General features: G+C 39.7%; 1 protein-coding gene across 20 annotated transcripts in view; it reads right to left on the reverse strand.

Annotated features, from left to right (window-relative positions):
- PTPRQ (protein tyrosine phosphatase receptor type Q) overlaps positions 1-26399 on the reverse strand; it is a 212930-nt gene that overhangs the window by 139041 nt on the left and 47490 nt on the right. For all 20 annotated transcript variants that reach the window (XR_012156732.1, XM_073327659.1, XM_073327658.1 and 17 more), the window contains 7 exons: positions 19716-19876; positions 18669-18780; positions 17669-17895; positions 12239-12308; positions 7391-7590; positions 4422-4671; positions 456-584 (listed from right to left, as the gene is read on the reverse strand). Coding sequence is in view for 19 of the 20 variants with exons in the window: in XM_073327659.1 (XP_073183760.1) it covers positions 456-584; positions 4422-4671; positions 7391-7590; positions 12239-12308; positions 17669-17895; positions 18669-18780; positions 19716-19876 (1149 nt within the window). In the remaining variant the exon portion in view is untranslated. The remainder of the gene's footprint in view (positions 1-455; positions 585-4421; positions 4672-7390; positions 7591-12238; positions 12309-17668; positions 17896-18668; positions 18781-19715; positions 19877-26399) is intronic.

Here is a 26399-nt window from a genome sequence, read left to right on the forward strand (position 1 = left end):
CCTAGGTTCCCCCACCAGTTGCTGGGAAAGTGGCACAGTGCCTGGCCCTGGACTGGAAGACTGTCTGGAGCAGCATGAGGATAACTGATCCAGCGGGACTTTGGTACCTTGGAAGAGGAGGACTGTCCAAAGACCTGGCTGGAGGCTGAGTCATGAAGAGGGAGCATTGTGAGTCCTGGCAACCAAGGAGGGGCCACGGTGCGAGGAAAGGGGTGTCAGACTGAATGAGAGCTGATTCGCCAGACACAGCCATGAGGAGGCACCCTAGCAATGAGTGAACCCCATGACAAACATCCTTTTCACTGAGAAGTTATCAGAGAATTACCACCAAGCCTAATTTCATAAAAGGAAAGATTTGTTTTCAACTATCCATTTTTAGAATGCTAGTGATGTAGTTACTGAAAGAAAATTATCCTAACAATGATAGAGGAAACCTAAGTTTGATTCAGACTTACCAGATGGTCCATATAATTCAACTCTGTAACTAAACTTTCCTGTTACTATGGTTGGTGGTTCCCAAGACACTGAGAAGGACTTTCCAGTAATGTTGCCTTTGGCAAAATTCTGGGGTGGATCTTCTGGAACTAAAACAACATTGGAAAAAAATGTATACACATATAATTCATATTAGGGTTTCCCAAAAGCATCCTTTAATTCATATTATTCATATTACATATAAAATAAGATCAGAAAAAGACATTAAAAACATCATGTAAATTGGAAAAGTAGGATTTATATTAATATGAAATTTTCTTTCTTTCTGATTTTAATGTACTTCCTTTTAATTAAAAGGAGTGGGCGGGGGTGGTAGTTGGTAACTTATCTTGCAAGAGAGCTGCGAACGTGCAACTGAACCTGAAAAGGGATAAGTACCAAAAACTCCGTCAAGTCTAACAGGAATTTCACAATTGCTATTGATTTTACATTGAAAGGCACTCAGATTCTACGGTGATGGGGAGCAGTATAAAACTTAGATGGATAATTTGATCAACAGGTATGCAGTCTCTCTCTCATACTCTAGGTCTCCTAAAACTAATTTGATAACCTTCAATACTGCCCAAAGCTCCAACTCTGCAAACACCAGCGCATGAAGAACTTTATTCATCTGAGCAGTCCTATTGCTTTTAATGGGACTACTCTTCTAAGTAAAGTTACTAACATTGCTCAAGGGATTGCAGGATCAGGCCCTTCGCCTTTCTAAAGCAGAGCTTGCTGCACTCTGGCAGATTTGTGAATATACCCAGGAGGCATGGACTGAGTCAGTCAAATTCATTTTACTTGGATGCTAATCAGTTTGAATCCGACCAGGCCAAGATGTTTTTGTAAAAAGGGTGCCTAAAATTAAGCTTTTAAATCCATATTTAGGCACGTAAATCAGAACCCTGATTTCCAAAAATGCTGAGTTCAATAGCAGCTGCTGGGTGCATAACACTTTTGAAAATCAGGTCACTGATTTAGGTGCCTTTATTTAGATTGAAGAGTCTAACTGGAGACACCCAGTCGGAGACACCAATCTTGGCCTTGATCCCGAGTAGAATAACCTGAATTTTCCATGAAAATGTAGCCTTTGGTTTTTATAAAAGCATCAAGAGAAACTAAAGCTGAATTTACCCAAATCAAGCTTTAAAACAAATAAAAACTACAGCTTTGACTGTTTGTGTATTTTCCACTTAGCTTTCTTACAAAATTCAGTTATAATAGACAATAGTTTTAGCTCAGTCCTCTGAAAAATAACACATGTAAATTTTCTCAAGTGAGGAAGGTAATATGTAGATTTTTTTTAAAAAAAAGTGAAAATATGAAAATGAAAACGAAAACATCTAAAATTACTTTAAATATGTACTGCCATAACAATGTCCCAGCCATTTTGCTGTTTGCGCACAGCTCAGCAAACACCTCCATTTTTTGGAACAACTCTTAGGTAAAAATGGTATTATTCAAAGTGACGTCAATCATAGAAACAAAAAAACAACTCTCTCCTATCGAGCTAGTTGTGAAAATAACAACAGCTGCCAATGAAAGAAAAGAGAGCTCCTGTCAATCCTGAGGAATTTCTTAGGTGCTACTCAGTGAAGATAACCAAGAATGATAAAGTAATCCTGCCAACTCTAATGGTATCAGCTACACTCACACATTATTCTTAAATGTCAGGGCTTACAAGGAATCAAGAGAAGCTACAATTCTTTTCCAGGGCCAAATCCTGTCACATAACTCATAGAAGTAATATTAATTATTTGATTCCACTTGATCCTATCCCCAGTGACGAAATATGCAAGTGCTGGATTTTGCACAAGACATATGGTAATAATTTTAATTATAATGCAGTCATGTCCAAAAATTTTAAACCCATAAATGAGTAGCAAAAAAAAAAAAAAGGTACATGGAATCTCAAATAGCATTTTAAGCAAGAAGAGCCCTGTCACTGGGAAGGATGGGGAAGGGGTTCAGCAGAGCTGGGATGACTCAACTAGGAGGGGACTTGAACGGTTTCAGCAGCTGGGAATGGGTCCAAGGCAGGGTACTTGTCATTAAGAGTCATGTGGTCACCTTTGCCTCTGTGGCCACAGGAGATCCTGTGACAACAAATTAATGTAGTTTCACGGTGCATGTTGTGGTAAGGGGGAGCAGGATTTGAAGGCACATGCAGGGATTCCAGAGGAAGGGGAGTTCAGAGCCAGAGGATTCACAGCACTCCAGCATGCTGCATGGCAGAGGAAGCTACTTAGGCTGCAGGTTCCTCACCCTCAAACCACACTTCTCCCCAGAGCCTACCCCAGCTACTCAGCTACTTGATCCTAAAAGACAGCAGGAGAATTTGGCAGTGGACAGGTAGTTTGAGTGGTATCACATGCTAAGGTGGGAGGGTCAAGACACTGGAGTAGGAGGTGGGGATTTCAGTAGTTTGGGGGAGGTGCCGTTAGATTGCTTGACGCTGGGGAATGTGAAAAAGTTCTGGCAACTTGGAGGGTAACCAAGTTGTGGGATGGGGGAAGGTTTCAATGTCTGGATGAGAGGGCAGGGCTCTTTGCAATCAATGAAAGCAGCATTCCTAAACCAAAATCCCTTATATAAAAAAAACCCAACTGTATATCCAGGCATGTGCATGTATAAACATTGTTTTTTAATACCCAGATTGAAGCTATAATATTGGATTTGCTCTATAATCTGCATAGTTCAATACAAGATTTAGCTTTCTAGTATTTAGAAAAATTTAAAATGTTTGTAAAAATTTCTATTAAAGCTAAATCAAACATCAGAGAAGAAAAATCTTGAGGAAAAAAGTTAATTTATTTATAATGTCCCCAGGGAAAACCAACAATTGGCATTCACTTCAGCCTGGAAACAAAATCCTGGCATTCCTTACACATGCATGTAAAGTCCCACAACAGCATTTTTGGATGCATAGGAGAGTAAATCCAACAGAGACCCTGTGTCCTAAGAAACCTCAATTTGTGTGCCACACTGGGCCTCTGAAGCTCAATGAGGATTAAGTAATTTGGGCTGGCCCCAGGTGTGGTCAGTGGACCTGTGCACATCAGAGATCCACTAGGCCAAACTCTGTTTAGGGGAGCGGAATGCCATCTATTAGTTCCTCCTCCAGACCTTACAGTAACAGCTTCAATCAAGTTGCACAGACATCCTGGATCAGCTGGGAGTGAAGATTCTATCCTTCCACCCCTGATATTCTTTTGCAGAGCAAAGCCCTTTTACTTGAGCTTTGCTCCATTCCCAAGGATTTTCTTACCGCCAATACACCTGTCTAGCAAATGAACAGTTTGAAAACCTCAGAGAAAAAGTTGGATGAAAGCCTTGAATCAGACTGGGAATTACACAGAACTTTATCTATCCCAGCCAGAACTATAGATTTAGGGTTTTTTATCTGTAACAAAACCATTCAAATACACAATATTCGGGAAGAGTCAGACCTCTTTTCATCTGCAAATTAGTTTGAATTCTGACATAGGAAAGAAGAGCCCAGAATTACCAAACAGTGCTAGATAAACGGTGTTTAGGCAATCTTGGTTTCCAGCCCTGGCCCCCCGCTGACAGATCACTTGCAATGTACTGAGAGTCCTGGAGTTCAATGGCTGGCTCTCAGACTGCCTTTCAAGCTGTGGGTCCTGACAGGGGAACACTGGGAAAGGTGTTTCTCTCTCTTCCACACTGTTTCTCCATAGCTGTAGGGAAATATGATTGACTGGCTGCGGGAAGCTGATTGACTGGCTGCATACCAGGAATTATAAAACAAAGAATGTATATATTGAAACAGTCTGAGATCTAACAGGACAGAATCACAGTCTAAAGCATCCTGTAATATACCCTGAAATCCCTTTTGTTTTATATTTTAAAACAAATCTCAGAATTTTACATATTGATATTTCTCTGTAGTTAGAGGTTTTTTCTCAGAAAGCAATACATACCTGCTTCTGGTGTCCTGACAATTGTGCTGTCAATATAACCTGCTTCAGTGGTAACTGCAGAGACTTCAAAAAGATAAGTGGTGTATGGTCTAAGACGAGTCACAACAAAACTAATAGGTTCATTCCAAACAGAGATCATTTGACTAGGTGCTACTGTACTTGGTGTAAACATAGCCCGTGAAGGAAATGTAGATTTGCCAAAAGTAGTTGAAGGGGTGGTAGTACTCCACAAAAACGATTCACTGTTTTCCTAGAAAGATAAAATATGAACCATGAAAAGCTAAACCTATTACTTCGCCATTTTGCCTCGATCACTGCTGAACTATAGGTCTTTGCAATATCATACCTCTTTATATAGCTATAAAATGTGGATTTTTTAAAATATTACAAGTAGGATAAAAGTTATCTACAAATCCTAATGCCAAAAATCAACGAAAGCCTTCGGCATGCATTCAAGAGAAGAATTGAGCTCAAAAAGGCTGGTAACTAGAGAAATATCAAATAATTTGATTCTCACAACACCAAAATAGTAATCTGAAAAAGCTGATAAAAATAAACTGAATTTAAAAACTGTCATGCCAGATCAACAATGGTAAATGTGTAGACACAAAAATTACAAGCACTGCATCTTTAAAACAAAACAGTTGAAAATGAGTTTTTCTTTCACTTGTCACCACGTAAATGCAGGTTGTTATCATCTTCCTCCTGATGGCATCATTAACAGCAAAGGGGATGCAGCTCGTTCCACTCCTTCAGGCCTGATTCTATATCACAAATTAACAAATACTTAAGAGTATCAAATATGGCTGAGTAGAACCAAAACTCTGGTGTTGATGAAACATTGACAGATTTGGTTTCCAGCATTCAAATATTTTGTTCCATGAGTCTACCAGTAATTAGCACAAATTAGTAATGTTCTACTATACTCTAAATACAAATAGAGCTGATCTGGCTAGAAAAGGTTGAACCTGATCAACAGTTATATAAGAGAATGCCAAGAAAAACCTAGATGCTGCAATAAATGGTGCTAATAATTTAGTAGGTGGCACTCTTCCTTCTGAATTGGTATCAAACTAACTCATTTTGATCTTAGGAGGCTCTGCAATGCTGGAAATCCTCATTCAGATAAAGTATGAAACGAAGGTCCTGACAACTTAGAGTCATTATAAATGGCACTTCTCACAAGCCCATGGTATTATTCCAGCATCCTAGGTCAATTCCAACTCAGGCCATGTGGAGTCCTTGAAGTCACAGGGACTCTACTCAGACTAGAGTTCTATTGGAAAATGGAATTTCTGATCCACAGGAAATTCCAAAATTTAGTTGTTTTCATTCCAAATCAAAACAAAAAGTTTGAAACTCTTTGTAACGGAAAATCCAAAAAATTTCAATTTAGAAATTTTGAAACATTTCAATAATGTCAAAAAAATCATTTTGACTTTATCATTTCATTTCAACTTCTATATGTATGTTTCAGCAATGATGAATCATTATATATGTTATACTGAAACATCATATATTACTGAAACATACATATAGAAGTTGAAATGAAATAAATATTGAAATTGTTTAGATTCTCATTTTGTTTAGATAATGTTTAAAAGTTTAATTTTGACTTTATTATTTCATTTAATCTCAACATATATATATAATAAATAATAATAAAGTCAAAATTAAACTTTTAAACATTATCTAAACAAAATGAGAATCTAAACAATTTCAATATATTTATATCAAAGATTTCATCAAAATCAACAAGTTTCTGTTGACCATTTTAATTTTGACTAAACTGCATTTTTCACTGGAAAACTGTTCTGTCAGAAAAATTTTGACCAGCTCTAGCTCAAACATAAAGATCTGTCTGTACCCAGTGCATCAGTTTGTAGGACCTAGACCTATAACCAAATTATAAAATTAGAAATGGACCCTGTCATAAATATAAAGGGAAGGGTAAACCCCTTTGAAATCCCTCCTGGCCAGGGGAAAGCTCCTCTCACCTGTAAAGGGTTAAGAAGCTAAAGGTAACCTCGCTGGCACCTGACCAAAATGACCAATGAGGAGACAAGATACTTTCAAAAGCTGGGAGGAGGGAGAGAAACAAAGGGTCTGTGTGTCTGTCTATAGTCTGTCTTTGTCGGGGATAGACCAGGAATGGAGTCTTAGAACTTTTAGTAAGTAATCTAGCTAGGTACATGTTAGATTATGATTTCTTTAAATGGCTGAGAAAAGAACTGTGCTGAATAGAATAACTATTTCTGTCTGTGTATCTTTTTTGTAACTTAAGGTTTTGCCTAGAGGGGTTCTCTATGTTTTTGAATCTAATTACCCTGTAAGATATCTACCATCCTGATTTTACAGGGGGGATTTCTTCATTTCTATTTACTTCTATTTTTATTAAAAGTCTTCTTCTAAGAAACTGAGTGCTTTTTCATTGTTCTCAGATCCAAGGGTTTGGGTCTGTGGTCACCTATGCAAATTGGTGCGGCTTTTTATCCAACATTTCCCAGGAAAGGGGGGGTGCAAGTGTTGGGAGGATTGTTCATTGTTCTTAAGATCCAAGGGTCTGGGTCTGTAGTCACCTAGGCAAATTGGTGAGGCTTTTTACCAAACCTTGTCCAGGAAGTGGGGTGCAAGGTTTTGGGAAGTATTTTGGGGGGAAGGACGCGTCCAAACAGCTCTTCCCCAGTAACCAGTATTAGTTTGGTGGTGGTAGCGGCCAGTCCAAGGACAACGGGTGGAATATTTTGTACCTTGGGGAAGTTTTGACCTAAGCTGGTAAAGATAAGCTTAGGAGGTTTTTCATGCAGGTCCCCACATCTGTACCCTAGAGTTCAGAGTGGGGGAGGAACCTTGACAGACCCGAATCATATCCCACAGGCCCCCAGATTTTGGGGGCATTCAAAATGCAAATGTGGAACCACATTTCATCCCTTGAGTCCATCTCTAATTAAATTGTTTTTAGCACTTACATTACATTCTGGTAGCCTCCCAGATAGAATGTCCTCCACTTTAACAGAAACATCTTTCACTACAATTCCACTTCTTGCATGTTTCACACTAATCTTGAAACTGGTTATCTTTCCATTTGGTTGCTGAGGCAGAAACCAGATCAGATTTACAGCTGAATAATTTAAGGCCTCAACTGTGAGATTCACCACTTTACCTGGAGCTAAGAAACAAAACAAAACCAGTAATGCATACAATGTATGTATTTCAGAATTAACATTTCTAATCTGAACTTTCAAAATTCAATTAATCATTCTTTATTCCTCTTTCTTTCTGATACCTGTTATGGCTGCTTTCTCTATTTCTGGTTTCCAGGCGTTAAAATCATTCAGCACCACAGTATCTCAGAGGCAATTTTCAAATTTTAAAAAGTTGCACTTCTCTAAGTATGGTGATTGATTATTTTCCTTTTTAAAAATATAAATTTGTACTAGTGCTCTCATAAAAACACTTTTGTCACTGGCTATTAAGGAAGGATAGTCCCTGTTAGCAAAATATTGAATATATTTCCTCTGTCCCTCTAGGGGTACATCTAGATAAAAGAGTTCGGCTTGTGGGGCTTGCGCTATGGTGCTAAAAAGAGCTGTGTACATGTTGCAGCTTGGTCTGGAGCTCAGACTCTGAGAAACACCCCTTCCCTAGGTTTCTGAGTCTGAGCTTCAGCCCAAACCACTATGTTTATACAGCTATTTTTAGTACTATACTAAAAGCCTGAGTCTGTTAACCCAGGCTCTGAGACTTGCTGCCACTCACTCTGTAGACATAACCTAAAAGATTCTTTCAGTCCAATGAATTTCAAAGTACTGAAAAGAGATACTTCCATACTCTATTTCTATTTCTAGCTTTCAAATTATAAAGCTTTACACCAGGCAATAGAGTCAGTCTCCCTTTCTCAATCTCTCGTATTGGAGCTGTTCCACTTTGTGAAAATAATTCAACGTTCTTTGGGCCACACAGAGACTGACTCTATTGCACAGTGGTTAGGTCACTCGCCTGAAATCTGGGACACCTGGGCTCCCTCCCTACACCAATGAATAATTATTTATACAAAGTGGAACAGCTCCAACAGGAGAGATTGACAACAGAATAACCTATTAGTTATGGCTCTCCCCCAGGATTTAGGAGAAGTCAGGTCAACTCCCTTTTCTGGATCAGGCAGAGCAGGGACTTGAATTGGTTCTCCCAGCTCTCTTGTATCTTAGGTGAGTGCCCTAACCACAAAACCTTCCCAACAAAAGTTATATTGAAACTGCCACTTTCACAGCAAAAGTTTCAGGTTTGATTTGATGAATCGGCATTTTCTAACTGAAAAACTGTCTTGCTGAAAAAAACAAATGCAGCAATTGTTTTGCAACTGGGATCTGGCAAGCTGCTGCAACCGAATGAACTGATTTGGGATGCATGTCTTTTTGGGGGGGTGGGTAAGTGTGCAGTATAACCTGTCAAATGGAAAATCAGAGCTCTGAGGCAGAAAGTAGCTTTTAAAAGTGTGATTTCTTTCTTCCCTCCTGATGAATTACCCTTATAAAATTACTTCTAATTTAAAATTTTAAAATAGATTAATCTAAACTAGTAAATTAAACCATTCTACTTCAGAGAATAATAATGAAAAATACTGATTAGGAAACCTCAACATTTTGGTAAATTAAAAACGGTTCCCTTAATATTTGAATTTATACTATATTTACTGTATTTGTTTGATTAATCATTTCCCAATACAGTATAGTGTTTTAGCAAGAAATAATTTTCTTTGTAGCTGTAAGCAGTGTCAGGATGAGCTCCACCCTGACACCTGGTGGTGAGGTGTGGCAAGTTGTGGAAAAGAACTTCAGGGGCCGATCTCATTTGCATAGGCACACCCACCACGCCTAGAATGAGACCATAGCTGCCCAAATGGTCACTTTGGCTGCTGTGGGATCCCCAGTGTCTCTGTTATTGGGGCAGGAAGAATAAATTGTTATTACCCTGATTATGGGAACTGTGCTTGGAACTGTACGTGGCCTTTTGTTATGATGGAGGGATTCACCATCAACTAAGTAGCACTTGCTAGGCAAGGGTCATGGGTTCCAAAACTGTGTGAAGAGAGAGAGGCTGGGGACAAGTATTAATACTTGGTGGCATGGGCCCCTCGGTGAGGGCCTTACATGCTAATTGCACTTCCTCCTCTCTCCACTGTGGAATATCAGAGCTAATTTTGATTTCATTAGAAGTCTAGTTATAGGCTGCTGAGCTCACTTTGGGCTGACAGTGCACCAGCACTGGGGCTCCCCTACTACAAGCTGAATTTACCTAAGAGCTGAAATCACTGAGTGTTGTGTTAAGTAGTGGGGGAGCCTGAAGATATATTGTGGAGCAGTTTGTGGGACGGCTGGAGTGCCTTGCGGACTGGCTGGTGAAGCAGTTCGACGCGGAGCAGTTTGTGGATGGCAGGAGCTGCTTGTGGGCCGTGGAGCTGAGCGAAGGAGTTCGTGGGGTGGCTGGCGGAGCGCAGCTGAGCGAAGGAGTTCGTGGGGCGGCTGGCGGAGCGGAGCGCAGCTGAGCGACGGAGTTCGTGGGGTGGCTGGCAGAGCGGAGCGCCACTATGGAGCTATGGGGCGGTCAGCTTCAGATCATGTAAGGTGCCTCTTACCCCCGTCCCATTTCCACCCAGGTTGGGAGGTAAAGCTCTGCAGATAAACTTTCGAACTCTGGGGCTGCCCTGACCAGGGACAGAGACTTTTTGGGGCATTGGACTTTTGGGACTTTGGGTGATTTGGGGTTGCTGGACTCAAGAACCAAAGGGAAAAGGGCATGCCCCAGTTTGCTTGGGATGGGTTTTTTTTGCTCATGGGTTGTGTTATGAATCCTGTTGGTGGTGTTTCCCCAACATAATGCCACATTGTTTCTCTCTGTTATTAAAAGGCTTTTGCTACACTCAGACTATGTGCTTGCGAGAGGAGAAGTATTGCCTCTTGGAGGCGCCCAGCGGGGGTGGTATATATTTGTCCCAGGTCACTGGGTGGGGGCTCGAGCCGGTTTGCATTGTGTTATTGGAATGGATCCCCTAGATATTGAACCCGGCCCTTGTTGCTGCCAACTCTGACGGGCAGAAGGGTTACATAGCAATAAGAGTTTGATGTGTCCATTGGGTCAGCAAATCAGTTCACACTACAAGGAAATGGAATGTAGCATATCCTTATCTAGATTCACATAGGACCTCAAAGGGTTCAAGTTCTTGAATGAGTCATGTAAACATCCAGAAGTACAGAGGACTATCTGAAATGCCATATCTAAGGTTCAGATCCAGATTGCATAAACTAAAAATATTGCTATATTGTGTTGAAAAATGAGTTGATTTAAATATATATATTCATGTTCAACATTATAGAAAATCTCGCATAACTAATAAGAGACAGGTCCTCCAAGCCTCCTGCTTAAATGCTTTGTTGAATAGGGGCTTTATTTCTGGATTTTCTTTCTACCTGTCCATACTATTCCTTTCCAGACAATGTCTCCCATTGTGATTAGTATTCATGAGTCAAAAACTTGCAACAGTAAGTCTTTAACTACTCAAACAATTTGTATCCAAAATAAACTTTCCTATGTTAGGTATAAAAATATAATAAGTTTATTATCCACTTGGTGGTGGTAATGATGATCTTTTTTTAACTCTCAGAGCTGTGATACTTAAAAAGAGAACCAAAATAACAAATGCAGTTGCTTGATAAAAAGCTCTCTTTTCTTCATCATTTCAGCTAAAACTATACTGAGGCTTTCTATTTTAAATGAATCATATGTAAGTAGAGTTGTGCAAACAATTTCTGAGAAGCAGTGTATCTTTGCCCTCTGTCAAACTTAAATAAAGTACGCTCATTACAATATTATGTTTGCATGCAACTATTTGCAAAATGAAAAGTAGCAGTTTTGTACAGCTCCATTTAGAAAGTTCTCATTGGGGGGGGGGGTTCCTAAATGATAAATTATCTCAGAAGATTTAAAAGTTCCATCCTTAAGAATCTGAAACCACGAAGTGCTGAGCACCTTTCACTGACTTCAGTGGGCGGTGAGGTGCTCAGCATTCAGTATGCCAAAAACTCCTGCTGAAATTACTGGGAATTCCATGCACAGAGAGTGAAATGTGCCCTTTGCAAAGGACTAGCAAAAGCCGTATCACCACTTAAATCGCACCTAAGCTCTCAAAATGAGCCTTGTGCTAGTTCTCTGCGCAGAGATGAATTTCTACCAGAGTGTTTGTAGGATAAGGACCCCATAATATAAATTAATAGCAATCACAGACTTTGAATATTACGTTATGAAAAAATTAGTAAAACGTCAGATGTTCTCAGTCAGATTCTAATTTCAGGTATGCATTATAACTGAGCTTTTGATGTCAGCATTAAGAGGCAAACACAGTAAGAAATGCTGTATATTTGTTAGAAGCTGGGCTTGGTGTAAGGGGGCTATGCAAGGTCCTGACTCTACTGTAGCTCTTGTGCCCCCAGACTGCAGTGCACAATAGTTGATGGGTTTATTTAGTATCTGATCAGCTATCCCTGCCTTGATTTCCTCCAACCCATCTGCACAGGGACATGTGTGGAGCCCTGCAGAGCTGGGATTCACAGCACATAATCAACGGGGACCACACACACCACGGCACCCTAACTCCTGCCTCCGCCATGCATGGCAAAATGAAACCATTTCCACTGTATGTGAGGCCCTTTGTAGCCACAATGAAAGGATCAGGATTTGCTCCTAAATGTATCGTAATTTTTGACACTATTTCTTTAAAAGAAAAGAATAAATTGGATTAATTGAAGCTTTACTGAAATTACCACTTTCTGCAGTTTGAAAGAGAAAAGGATCACTAAATACTCCAATGCCAGCACTGTTCTCAGCAGCAACCTACAAGAAACCAAAACAGTCACATTAGAGAGTTCACATAATATATAGTGCCAATAGCCATGCATATATATGGTATAAGCTGTACATGTTGAATGACAATTATACAAATTAATTTTCCCTTTTTCAGCAGCAATTGTTTAATTTACACTGAACTTTTAATGGATAAATATTAAATACAACAATTCTCAACCAATGACATTCACTCAAAAAAGGCTCTTCAACGTTCACGTACATTTTCTCTTTAGAAGCATATGGATCTCCCAGCAATGCTCATGCAACAGCAACGACTCACCATGTAAATGGCTGACAAGACTGCAACTTTATTCTAACAAATATGAAAAATCTCTAACCCAGGTGACAAAATTCCTGGCAGCAGTAAATGAAGAAGGCTCAGTTTGCCCATACTACCTATTCCTGTTGGGGAATGACATCTGGTCTCCCCACAACAAAGCCCAAGCCAAAAGTTCAGACTTAACAGGTGTTAAGTGCCCTCAATTCATACTAAAGTAAACAGGAATTTAGGGCACTCAACACCACTTGGCACTTACCAAGCTCAGGCCCCATGAACGCTCATTCTACACAGGTTACCCTAGTAATACTACCTATCCTCACTTTGCAAGAGTTCTACTCCTCTCTCTTTAACTGAGCAGGGAGAAGAAAATCATGCCTTCTTCCCCCATTCATTTTCCCCCTCCTTAGTTTGGAAGGAAAGGGAGAAAAGCAGGCCCTCCCCCCAATTCCTCAACTTCAGGAGGGTCAGGATAGCAGGCCCCCCTCCCTGGTTGGTGACAGCATGGCAGTGTGCGTGTCTGGGATGTCTGAAAGGCAAAAGCATGGGGAGAAGTGAGAGTGATGCAGAGTATACATGCCTGACTGTGAGGGATGACAGTATAGAAGGGTACCTTTCACTGGAGGTGTGGAGAGCTGAGATCATGGCACAGTGTGGGGAATAAGCATCAAATCTGACAGAGTGTCTTTTATGTATGGGACTTAAGTGGTGCACTGACTTTGTGTTGGTCCTCTGCACAAGGGTCAGTTTCACATACAGAGAACAAGGAACAAAAGAGTTTGATAAAAATAAAAACTTATTGTTTGGATTTAGGAGAATTAATGAATAGGGCAACTTAACATCTTCTAAAATCTTCACAGCAGGGGTGAGAATGGCAAACTGTGTGAAAGGAGAAATGGAGGTAGAGAGTACTCTGGTGAGGGCCAGAGTGTTTGTGTGTATGCATACATGGTGACAATACTGCAGATTGCGTCCCCTTGTGTGGAAGAGGACAATGAATCACAGTCTTTGTAAGGGTGCTAAAAGGATGCCTGCGAGAGTGAAGGGGGTCAGAATCGTAAAGTCTGTGGAAGAAGCATCCAGGACAGAAAGGGAAAAAATTCTATAGACTTGTCATGACTAAACAGGCTTGTGAGGAATGTCAGAAAAATCTGAAAGAGCTTGGCAAAGAAAGGGCAGAGAGTAAATGTGCAGTAATGCACAGTGGAAAGGACCATTTGATCCGCTCCTATATATTGATGGGTTCTAGATTAACTGTAACAACTCAGGAAAATTATCTAGGCACCTTTGTGGATAGCTGGGCAGGTGGGTAGACAATAGGCTATATTAAGACAGGGAAAGAGAACAGTACTGAACATATAATGTTGTTATATAAATGTATGGTATGTACTCACCTTAAATACTGTGTTCAGTTTTGGTCACCTCATGTCAAAAAGAGTATAGCAAGAATAAAAAGGGTCCAGGAAGGACACTAAATACAATTAGAGGCATGGAAAGACTTCCATATGAGGACAGAGTAAAAAGATTAGGACTTTTTAGTTTAGAGAGAAAACAACTGAGATGCTATGACAGAAGTATATAACATTTTGAATAGTAAAGAGGTCAGCTATGCACACCTCTATATTCTGTTTCATTATACAAGAAAAACGGGACATCCAATTAACTTGAAAGACAACAAATTAAAAACTGATGTGTACAAGTAAATGTATACACAATGCATAGTTAAGATGTGGAACTCATTGCCATAAGATATTATAGAAAAGAGCATCAAAGGATTAAAATCCTATGGGTATCACATAGTTATCATCCCTAGATAAACTAGTTAGGATGAACATTTTTAAGGGATATTATTTATCCTTATGCTTTGGGACATAAGATAACTACTAAGTTCTAGAAAGAAACTTTCCTGTAGGCATATTATTCTCTAATTATCCATTATGACTGTTTTACACCGTCCAATATTGGCCATTGTCAGAACCAAGATACAACAACGATGGTTGCTCATATACCATGATAACGTATAAATAACTAGAGAAACACACCAATCAGCCTTTGGTCTGATTTGGTATAACAATTGTATGATCCTGTGCCTCCTAATTTATTTGTCTACTAGATATTAATTTGACTTCCATTGCCTAAAAAAGTTTTCTTTTACAGGTAAAAAAAAAAAAGAAAAAGAAAAGAAAAAGAAAATTAAGACCCATCCTATTGAAAAAGAAAGGAAAACATAAATACAGCTGCGTAACATAGCAGCAATTCCATTAAACTGCCCATACTGCAGTAACAAAGAGAAATTCAGTAAGGGGACAAAACCATGTACAAGGAAATCATAAAATAATTTACAAACAGGTGACTTCAGAACTTGCTCGTAAATGACATGACAGACTCTATGATGAACCAAATCACCTGAATCACACCATATCAATTAAGAGGAGGATGGTGAGTAAAACATCTAGTTGGCCACACAAGTGAGAAAGTGGAAATTCCCCCACATGGTTGGCCCTTTCGTTTGTGAGGCTGCTAGTGGGTCAATCATTCAGAAGACCCATCAGTAACCTATCAAAGATCTAATGGCCTTTAGAAAGGGTGTGACCATCAACTAGTCACTGCCATTTTACCAGAGTATGGAAAAAGAGTCAGTGTTGTGGGCCCCACTACACAGTTGCAGTTGGAGACCCACAGCTCACTTTAACGAGTAACATGCAAGTATAATGAATCAAATGCTGTTATCAGATGAACATCTAGGGAACTCACAATGTCCATGGGAACTGCCCACGTGCATAAGAGGGCAAAATTTGACCCGTAGAGTAGACCAGAGTTTCTCAACCCACGGGTCAGAACCCAAAATTGGGTCACTAGAATGTTTCAAAGGGTCGTGTGGCAGTTCCTGTGGCTCCTGTCCCACAGGGTTGGCTGGGTTCACCTCTCTGCTCCAGGCACTGCAACCTCTGGTCCCAGCACCACTCAGGTATAGCCCAGCCATCATGATGATGGGAGTACGGGTAGGCCAAATTTGAGTGAGTGGCTCTGCAACCCCATGAGCCAGGTCACAACTCCAGTCACACAAATTTGGTCCCATCACGGGGGCAGGGCCAAACTTGAGCAGCACTGCCACCCCGGAATTTGCCACGCCGGGAGCAAAAAGCCAAACCCAGCCAACCCCACAGCACAGGAGCTGTAGGAGCCACCACCGTGGGGTGAGTACCGGGCAGGATCCAAGCCCCCTGCGGGGGGAGGATCTGACCAAAACCACGCGAAAGCCTCCACCCCCAGACTATTTACTGGGTCACAACAAGCTGTAAACATTTACAAATGGGTCCTGAGCCCAAAAATATTGAGAACCACTGAAGTAGAAGATAGGACCATTAAAGCTCAAGGGGGGGGAAGAAAAAAATAGCATTTTGCAATTTTCTTAGGAAAGATACATGTAGGAAGTAGGAAATGAAATGTGCAAGAACTGTAATAATTATAATGAATAGAACAGACTAAAATTATTATGCTATTTGGAATTTTATATTGAAACTCTACCCCTACCTGCTCAACTTTGTCAGGGCAGTTTTCCCTGGTTAGGGCCTAAGCAAATGGTATATTCTCTATTAATAGCTAAACTTTTGCTTTACAGCTGAGGGAGAGTTAGAGATCAAAGGGTACACTTTTCTGTAGCCACACATAGACTGACTTTTATCCATATTGTCATCACTACTAAGATTCACAACAAGGAGCTTTCACACAATGCTAGGCATAATTAAATAAGCCATATTTCAATTTTTTACTGTATAATGTGCAAGTACAAATTCTGAAAGGAAATTTTTGCACTGTGTTACTCACAACCTGAAATTATATGATTTTTATACAGCCCTTGGGCTGCATGAAATTGCAACACATGGAGGCATACAAATCTAACTTCTCATTCTCTCAAAAAAGCGTCCTGCCCAGGTCCTCACAAAAATGAGCATTTTCCTCTTGCCACAAATGTTGGCAAGGGAATTGTATATAATTTCTGGCCATTTCACCTCTAGTCATTCATTATTCAGATGTTAAAGAAGATTTTTTGAAAATATATATCAAAATCAAAAGAATACCTGATCTCAATACACTCAGCCTGCTTATACTGTACCTATGGAAATGCATTTATTGATTATCAGCACAAATTCAGAAAGCAAGCACACAATTTTAACAGCAAGAAAATGGAAAAGTAATGAAGTTAACTTCCATTTTGGAATATATCACGAAGTAAATCATTATGGCTGAAAGAAATTGGAGTAAAGTTTTCAAAAGAACCCAACAGACTTAGGAGCCTGAGTCCCAGTGAAATTCAGTGCCTTAGTCACTTTTGAAAATGGGACTTCTCTCTGTAAGAGAAATTTTGACAGAGCCATGTTCCATCAGGTCAATTTTGTCAGAATATTGTTTTGAAAGACAACCGGAAAAAAACAAGTGCCAACAATGTCATATTACAACATTTTCAGAAGGAAGCATTTCGATTTTTCATTTTGAAATATTTTATTTTGTATTATGTACATTTTATATTTATCATAATATATTTTTTAAAGTAAAAATTGAAAGTATGTGTTTTGATTTTTGTCAAAACAAAACATTTTCAACAACCCAAAACAATTTTTATTTTTAAATTTTCCTCTGTGGAGAATTCAGAAGTTTTGGGGGTTGTTCTGATTCAGAACAAAGCCAGATTTTTAAACCTCAAAATCCTTACAAAACAGAATTTCTGTCCTCCACACAGCTCTTTCCCCAAGTCACTTAGATACTTTTGAAAATTTGCCTCCGAGTTACTGTGCCACATAATATGTTATGTCAAACAGGACATTAAAAGAAGAAATCACATTTTAGTGCACTTTGAGATGAAAATTATTTTAATTAAAGAGAAGTACTGTAGTAAATAAAAAGAACTGGGCAGTGTGTTTTACTACACAACTTAACAAGTAATTAGTAGGCTGGTTAGGAGAGTACTATATGTGCCTAAAATAGTTTCCTATTATTTTACTTTAATCTCAGATACTGTACAAAACACCCAGAATTCAAAGTACAAAAGCTACGTCATTAATATCGTTACCTTAATTTCATAAGTTGTTCCAGGGTTAAGATTGGTGAGAAGAACTTCCAAACTATCTGGTTTTGTTGTTACTTGGGTATAAGTTGTTTGCATCCATGGGCAGACCTCCTTATATTTAACAATATAGGATACAATCCTCCCATTTGGATGTGGCGGTACATTCCAAGAGAGCAGAATTCCTGCAGATCCTACTTTTTCACCGGCAAGGAACACTGGGGGTCCTGGATCTGCAAAAAGAACATTCTTGAACTAAATGATCAGATAACAATTCATATATCTTCACAGTTAATGCATACAAACAAACCATTTTTCAGCATAGACTTCTGAAGTGCCTGAAGACTAATATGCTCGTAAATATGAAGCTTTTTTCTCCCTCGAACATTGTTTCAAAAGCTGATTAAATGCTTTTTTGGAACACCAAGAACATTCTTTTATAAGAATGTAAAAAATGGAATGCTCAAAATCTTCACAGACAAAATAGAGTTTGATGCCAGACATTTTGCCAATTTTAAGAGCTATTTTTATAGCTTGCTCAGTTTCAGGATTCTTCACCTAAAACTACATAGAAATCTGTGCCACTGTTTTAGAAAATGAGTTTGCTACTGGTATATTTTTTTAAAGAAATCATATTAAATGAAGATGTCTGTATGTCTAGTTTGAAATGTATAAAATACATAATATACAAATAAGAGCAAACACTTCCATAACTATCCATTAGGATTAATAAAACTTTCAATCATAACCAGATTCTCCTTAAAAAAATTTTTAGAGGAACTTCAATTTTCTTCTCGACCACTCAGCAGATATAAATGATGATGGTTTAAAGATAACGAATAACTGTCTAATATTTTCATGCAAAAATAGCACTACCAGGTTCAAACCCATTACTGATTGTAACCTATAAAGAAATATTGTACATATTTTAAGCAGTAAATCAAGCAATTATTTACCAGGAATGTGCAAAATTTGATAAGTCATAATTAACTCATAATTAACTCACAGGTTACATTAGTTGTCACTGTTCTACTGACTGGTGAACTGTATGCTGAAGAAGAAACTGAAGAAACTGTCACATTATATGTTGTTCCAGGAGTAACTCTAGAAAAATCAGCCTAAAATATCAAATTAATCCATATAAGTCTTTTGCCAAGATAAGTACAAACAGAAAATACAGTTTTAAACATTATATAAGGTGACATGACATAACACACATTACAGCAAAAAAACACTACATCACTTATGTTTGCTGCAATATAGCATTTTGTAATTGTATTTAAGTTACCCACTACAAGACTTGAATAACATACAATATTAAAAAACAACAAAACTAACAGTTAGGTACAGCTGATTCTGTAAAAAAAAAAAAAAACCTGTCTACCATAGGGTACCATCATGGTAATATTTAAGTGCATGTGAAGCATTAGAAAGTCCTGCTCTTCTGAGGGAAGAAATAAAAAAATATTATAAAGATCCCTGAAAAACTTTCAAGTTTCCAACATCTATCTATCTTATCTTTTGAAATAAACATCACACGCCTTAATAGTAAGCATTTATACAAAATACCTGTGTCTCTGCAGTTCCAATTAAAAACAAAAGCAAAAGAACCAGAAATGTCATTATTATTATTATATTTTTTCAGACAGTAGAATCAAAAAGTGCTCCTATTTCTTTTTGATGGCTTAACAGGGAAATGTTGCCTGCATTAATGATTTAAGGCTAGATCTTCCTGGCAAGTACACAATTAATGAGCCTGTATTACTCAATAGCTCTGCCCTTCCTTTGTTAAACTATTCATGAACTCTTGGATGACTGGCTGTAGGTTTATAGTAGACGTTAAAAAAAAGTATTATAACTGTTGTTAAGGTAACAAACCACAGATGTTGAAATTTGCTCTCACAAATTTGGCATTAGTACTTTTGTATTCTCATCTATGTTAAAAAGCTAAAGAAGCAAGCTTCATGGTTGGTTAGTTCTGCAAAGAATTTTCCCATCAGCACAGTGCATAAACAAAAATTGGCCATCCAAATACTACAATAAAAACACATACCCGATACTCCCCACCTCCAAGATCTAGGATAGTAACAAAGCCATGACCAGGAATAAGAGCCACATGAAACCTTTCCACATATCCATAAGGTAGTCTCCAATTCAGAGAGAAGGAATGTGACGAAACATTGAAGGCTTTAAGACCCTCTGGCTTTGCAGGTTCTGAAAGTAAATTACAAATTAAGAACAGATTAACCCAAACAAAGTGATATGTAAAGCTAATTTCAACAAAAGTATATTACAATCTATCATAAAGATTATACATCCCTGTTATCGAAGGTTTTTAAGACAAACATCTGTCAGGGATGTTCTAAATACACTTAGTCCTGCCTCAGCACAGTGGGCTGGACTAGATGACCTCTTGAGGTCCCTTTCAGCCCTACATTTCTCTGATTCTATAAAGATGTCCATCTAGAATTATATCTGGTTTACTCACCACATAAGGGCCTGATCCTGCCCCCACTGCAGTCAATGGCAGAACACCTGCTGAATTCAGTGAGAGCATGATTAGGGTCTATCATTTTATTAAAATCATTAAAGAGCTCAAAGGGCCCAATCCTACAGTATTCACTCAAGCAAAACTCTTATTGACTTTAGTGGGATATGGCCCAAAATCACCAGAGACCAAGTAGCTTCTTGTCCTAGTTCATTGTTAAAATATATGAATGGCATATCATTAAGACCATGTTTCAGCACCCAATCTCTATTCAGCAAGCATGTGCTTAACTTTATACGTGTGCTTAATAACCTCAAAGTTAAATTCAAGCCAGTTCTACATGGCTTCCTGAATAAGGATGAATGTAAGCATGTGTTTAAATGTGTTGCTGAATTGAGGGCTAAGGGCTTATCCAGCAAAGTGGCTTAACCTTTCACAAGCTGACAATGGATAGATAGTGAAGCAATATGCTGAGAACATATTTACCTACTCCCTCTGCAAGATCAGACTGTTTAAATGACTCTTCTGGAATGAACCCTAAAAGGAGCACTGTCACTGGAGCTCTGAAATAGCCATATTTCACATTTTGTTCTGCTTTTTACCATAAAAGTTAATATTTCTTCATATCTCTCAAATACTGGGGAGCCAAATAATGGCAGGAAGTTCTATTTGTTTCAGTTAAGCCCCCAAAATCTGGATGCTTAATCCAAATGTATCTTCTCCCTACATCCCCTCTTCTTTTACTACACCTGGGTCTTCCTCTCCACTCCCTTCTTGACATCTCGTTTCACCTTCACTCCCTTCCTTCTTTTCCTCCCTCTGTCTCATATTTAAATCATTCTTTGCCCCCCTTCAGACTCAAAGTTGAATCAGTCAGTTTTCTTCAGCAGGTCATTAAAAGAGTCATCCGCCTACTTGATCAGAGAAGTGCTCTCGCCCATGTGCATCCCTCTGCATTTCTCCTCCTCTCCATTCTGTAATCTTGGAGAATCCTCAACTGAAAGATCTCCTTTGCATATGTCACAGAGCAAGTCCACTCACTAGCACCTTAACACATGTACCACTATCCTAGCGCTCATTCCAGACCTCGCAGTATTGCTCATATCCCAACTATTCTTTTGTTCCTGCCATGCTCAATATCTAGAACCTTCTACCCATTCCCCTTTGCCTCATAGTTTCTCCAAATGGAGGTCAAAATGCTACGGACAGTGAGCTCCCAACCATTTTCCCACACTATCACTTTTGCTATTCACGTATCTCCTGTCTTTTGTCATCATCATCTACTGTCCCAAACTCCTATGATATGTATATTCTCATTTCAACAGCAAGGCATTTGGAAAGACTGTAGCTGTAGATTTTATTGTATTGTAATGACCAAGGCGGCACTGGATCAAAGTGCAATATCTGGTACAAAAACCTCCCCCTGTATTTTGTGAAAATCCAAATAGGATCCCTGTATGCAGAGAACCTGCAAGTTCTGTTTGTGTTCAACTGAGCCACACAAATTCCTTATTACTAATATCAGTTGCACTAGAGACAGGGGGATTGATTATGGTCCCCAATAGAGCTCCTTTCCACCCCTGTGGTAGTGTACATGAGTCATGTGTCCAGCACAGATTGGGCTGACTAACTGGTCCCCATCACAAACCCCCATATAGAGAGCATGCTGGGTGTGAGGCAGGAGTAGGTGCGGAGTGCTACAGAGATTCTGGGCCGCTGCAAAGCCCACAGGCAACCTGGGGAGGTGGCCTAAGGTTAGTTTTGGCCATTGCCCCAGCCAGAATCCAAAGGGTGCAATGATGGCATGAAGTCATCTTTGCTCTCCACTCTGGGCTGGGCATCTTAGGAGAAAAGCATGGAATCTAGCCCTAAAATTCAAATTTGAAAATGAAAGTGTTGTTGCCTTAACTGAAAGCTTCCAAGGCATTCTTTACAAATGTAGCCCTAGTAGTAATCTCAGTAATTGATAAATAAATCATATTAAACACTAATGGGATTTAGAAAAAGGGGTAGAACTCAACAGCAGTTTTGCATTCATAAGGAGTATGTGGCAGTGCTCTATGATCCAAATCTAGACTCCAGTGCCTGACTCATTTAAACATGTTGAATGCCAGGCAGATGCATACAGCAGACAGGGGAACTCTCCCCTTTCCAGGTCATGCAGTAGTTGCAAAGCCACTTCACAGAGGATATTCCAGTTTTCTCAGCAGACATTTTACACACTCCCAACTAACGTGGTGGACAGGAGGATCTACCGCATGGCAAATCCTGTCTTTTTCCCCTAAACTCCTACACCCTGCACACTGATGTAAAGAGAACTCATGACCTAGACTCCCTCATACAGAGAGAATGCACTCTTCACCTGCCTCCCTGTCCCACACATACACACAACCTGCCTTTTCTCCTTTCCCTTGCAAAACAAAACTGCAATGGTCACACTCCAGAGGACCTGTGCATGGCCATGGAGCAGGGGCTAGATTTGCCCTTGAATAAATAACTCCCTATATGTCAATATAAGTCCATACCTTGAAGAATTATCTGATTGATTGTTTTTCCTTTGAAAGGAAAATCAACACTGATTGCAGAAAATCACAATTTTCACAATCACAATTACAGATTGTGAAAACAAATTCACCTTTGCTTGCTTCTCTTTTATCCACTGGCTTAACCTACTGGCCTACTTTCCCTGTTACTTATATGAAAGTTTCTGCCAACAAATCTGACTAACATACATTCCATATGTGCTTTCAGAGTTCTGTTTCTGTTCTGTATAACCATTTGCCAGTTATGTTTCTTGTAAGGTTCAATCTATACATAGTCAGAAAAATATTTAATAGCTTTTATGGACCTATGACATTTTTACATTAATCCATAGGAGGTTTAGGTTAGGATGATGACCTGGCTTATTGTTTTTCCAAATAGAAGCCCCAATTCTGCAAACCCTTAGGCACATGAGTAGCTTTTAGCCATGTGAGTAGTTCCACGGCATTCAAAGAGACCACTTTTATGTGGAAAGTTACTCATGAGACAGATAAACAAAAGGACTTCGGCATCCAACTGCCACATTAGGTGCCTAAGATGAACATTTAGGCATCACTGAGACCTTCGAAATCCATGCTTAGCTGCTGCTGAACCCTGGAAGTGCCTAAAATCCCTACAGGCCTAAGTTTTTGCCAGTGGTCATACACACAGCTGCCTCAGTCTAGGCACCTGGTTGCATATCTCACACTTAAGCACCAGCAAGATGCTCAAACAATGCATTCCCCCACCTCCTGGCCCCCTTGCAAGCCTAAGTCTGCTGGCTCAGGCCAGCTGCAGGTGTCTAACTGCAGCGTAGACATACCCTTAGGCTGCTCCCTGATCAACGTGCTGTCTTCTGTGGACCCCATTCTTAGTGCCTAACTCTTCCTATGTATTGCATACGGAGCCTAGGCCTTCTAACTCAAGGCTATGGATTTCACTGGGTGGCAAGTCACCTAAAAGTTAGGCACTGCATCAGAGTTGCCATGCCTAAGTCCCTTTGAGTATCTGGGCTACACATGCTTAAGTGTTTGCAGGATCAGGGCTGTCAAATGCTTTCTACCTTCCCCTTTTACTATTGGTAGGCTTCTATCAGATCATACTATATCTGGGTAAAAAACTGGGACAATTTATATATTACTGTGCAAATGAAAAAAACAGTTAGGAGTAATTAATTATAAAAGTGATTATTTATAGGTAAGAGTAATCAAATCAAAATTAGGAGTATGTCAAATAAATCAGAACTACCTTGAAACTGTGAATTGTGAAAATTCCTGTGTCAGTTTTCTGATCACAATCTAGCTTGTTACAGCCAAAGAGATAAAGAATGAGACAGTTACTATATCCTGCCATCAGCTGTCAGATGAATAATTACTGTGAGACATGATTGCCTTGTAGCTGATCCTCTGAATACAAATGATTGCCTTTTATCACATTCTTATCAATAAATGTTTGATTTTAGTGCTTTAATACTCAAAAATTAAAATGGAATATCACTTAAATACAGCATACGGAAGTTTATCAGATGGTTGCATTAGAATCAGTTACAGTAAAATTAATATCAGATTCGTTCCCAATGATTATTCTAAACCACTGGTAAAGAACAAAAAAAGAGATTACAACCTGTTGTGTAAAAAACATAGTAGACTTCCCCAAAAAAACCAAAAATAGCAAAATGGAAAGCCTGATTTGGACAAGAGAGAAACCAGAAAGGTTCTATAGTTTCCTGTTATCACATAAACAATATGAAGCTTTAAGGTACTCCTTTTTATTGGACTAAAAAAAAATACAATGGACACACTTATGAAAATCATGTTCTTTTCATTAGCGCATGGAAAACTGAGAAATGCAGAGCAACGGATACTCTGCAGTGTGTTAATTCAGAGCTCATAATTAAATCAAGAGTACACAGGACGAAAGGTGACCCAAGGGGGAAAAAATCAGGAATATGTCTGGACTGGAGCTTCTCTCCTTAAAAACTCTGCCTGGATTACAGCAACAGGGAAGACTATCATGGGCACGAATCCAACACATATATGCTTAACTTTACCCACTAACTTCAGTGGGACAACTCACAGTGCATAAAATTAAGCATGGCCCTAAGGTACAGATTCAGGACACAGTGTGTTAGAAAATCAAATCACAGATTAAAATTTGTATTTTTCAAAAGCTACAAAAAGTAACAGAACTGATCCACTCAGGGAGTCACTGTGAGTGCTATGGTACACCAGCCCACAGGTGGTAGGGTACTGGAGTACCACATGCTCAGAGGCAAGTGTTGTAGATGGTCCAAGCACAAGGCCCTTCTGGCACTAGCCCTCAGTGGGTTCCCATAAACACTCTCAGTGGCTGATGAATAACTAAAGGTTGCTGTATTAGAGCTGCCAGAAATAAACACTGCAATTATCATGGGGCAAAACTGCTTTAAAAGACAAACACAACATGATAAGAACATAAGAAAATAAGAACAGCCATACTGGGTCAGACCAAAGGTCCATCTAGCCCAATATCCTGTCTTCCAACAGGGGCCAATGCCAGGTGCCCCAGAGGGAATGAACACAACAGGTAATCATCAAGTGATCCATGTCCTGTCACCCATTCCCAGCTTCTGGCAAACAGAAGCTAGGGACACCATCCCTGTCCATCCTGGCTAATAGCCATTGATAGACCTATTCTCCATGAATTTATCTAGTTCTTTTCTGAACCTTGTTATAGTCTTAGCCTTCACAACATCCTCTGGCAAGGAGTTCCACAGATTGACTTTGAATTGTGTGAAAAAATACTTCCTTTTGTTTGTTTTAAACCTGCTGTTTATTAATTTCATTTGGTGGCCCCTAGTTCTTGTGTTATGATTTCTTCCTTATTTACTTTCTCCACACCAGTCATGATTTTATAGACCTCAATCATATCCCCTCTTAGTCATCTCTTTTCCAAGCTGAAAAGTCCGTCTTATTAATCTCTCATACAGCAGCCGTTCCATATCCCTAATCATTTTGTTGCCCTTTTCTGAACCTTTTCCAATTCCAATATATCTTTTTTGAGATGGGATGACCACATCTGCATGTAGTATTCAAGATGTGGATGTACCATGGATTTATATAGAGGCAATATAATATTTTCTGTCTTATCATCAACACAGCAGGCTCCAATTCAGCCCCTAAGTAGGGTGACCACCTGTCCCTAACTGAATGTGACAGTCCTGAAATGCAGAGTTCAAGTCCCGGCCCCAGGCTGAATGATTCTGGGATAGCATTTGTCCAGGATTCCCTGCAGCACTGCTCCACACCTGCCCAAGGCTCAGGGACAATACCAGCCTCTTCCCAGTGGGGAGGAGGGGTGTGAGGTGGGCCATGACCCCTGCTCCTCCTTTTCCCCCCAGAGCCCCACTCTTGGTCAGACCAGAAGCCAGAGCTGGGCTGTGGTAAGTGCTGTGCAGACTGCTGTGAGGAGTCTTGGACCCTCCACCTGCCCTGGGCGGTGCACCCCAGGGGGTGGGGACATGGGCCAGAGGCTGTTCTCTGGCACCTTGGCACCCTTCCCAGGGCAGTTGGAAGGTCCGGGCTTCCTGGGTGGCTCCTAACACTGCCCAGCTCCAACTTCTGGCCTGGCCAGAGCGCGGGGCCTCAGAGGGAAGAAGAACAGCAGAGGACAGGGCCACAGAAAGGGGACACTGCATGTGTCCATTTTGCATTTTGAAAAGGTGGTCACCCTACCCCTAAGGGCAGTCCA

The sequence above is a fragment of the Lepidochelys kempii genome, chromosome 1, assembly GCF_965140265.1.
Source record: "Lepidochelys kempii isolate rLepKem1 chromosome 1, rLepKem1.hap2, whole genome shotgun sequence".
Taxonomy (NCBI): domain Eukaryota; kingdom Metazoa; phylum Chordata; order Testudines; family Cheloniidae; genus Lepidochelys; species Lepidochelys kempii.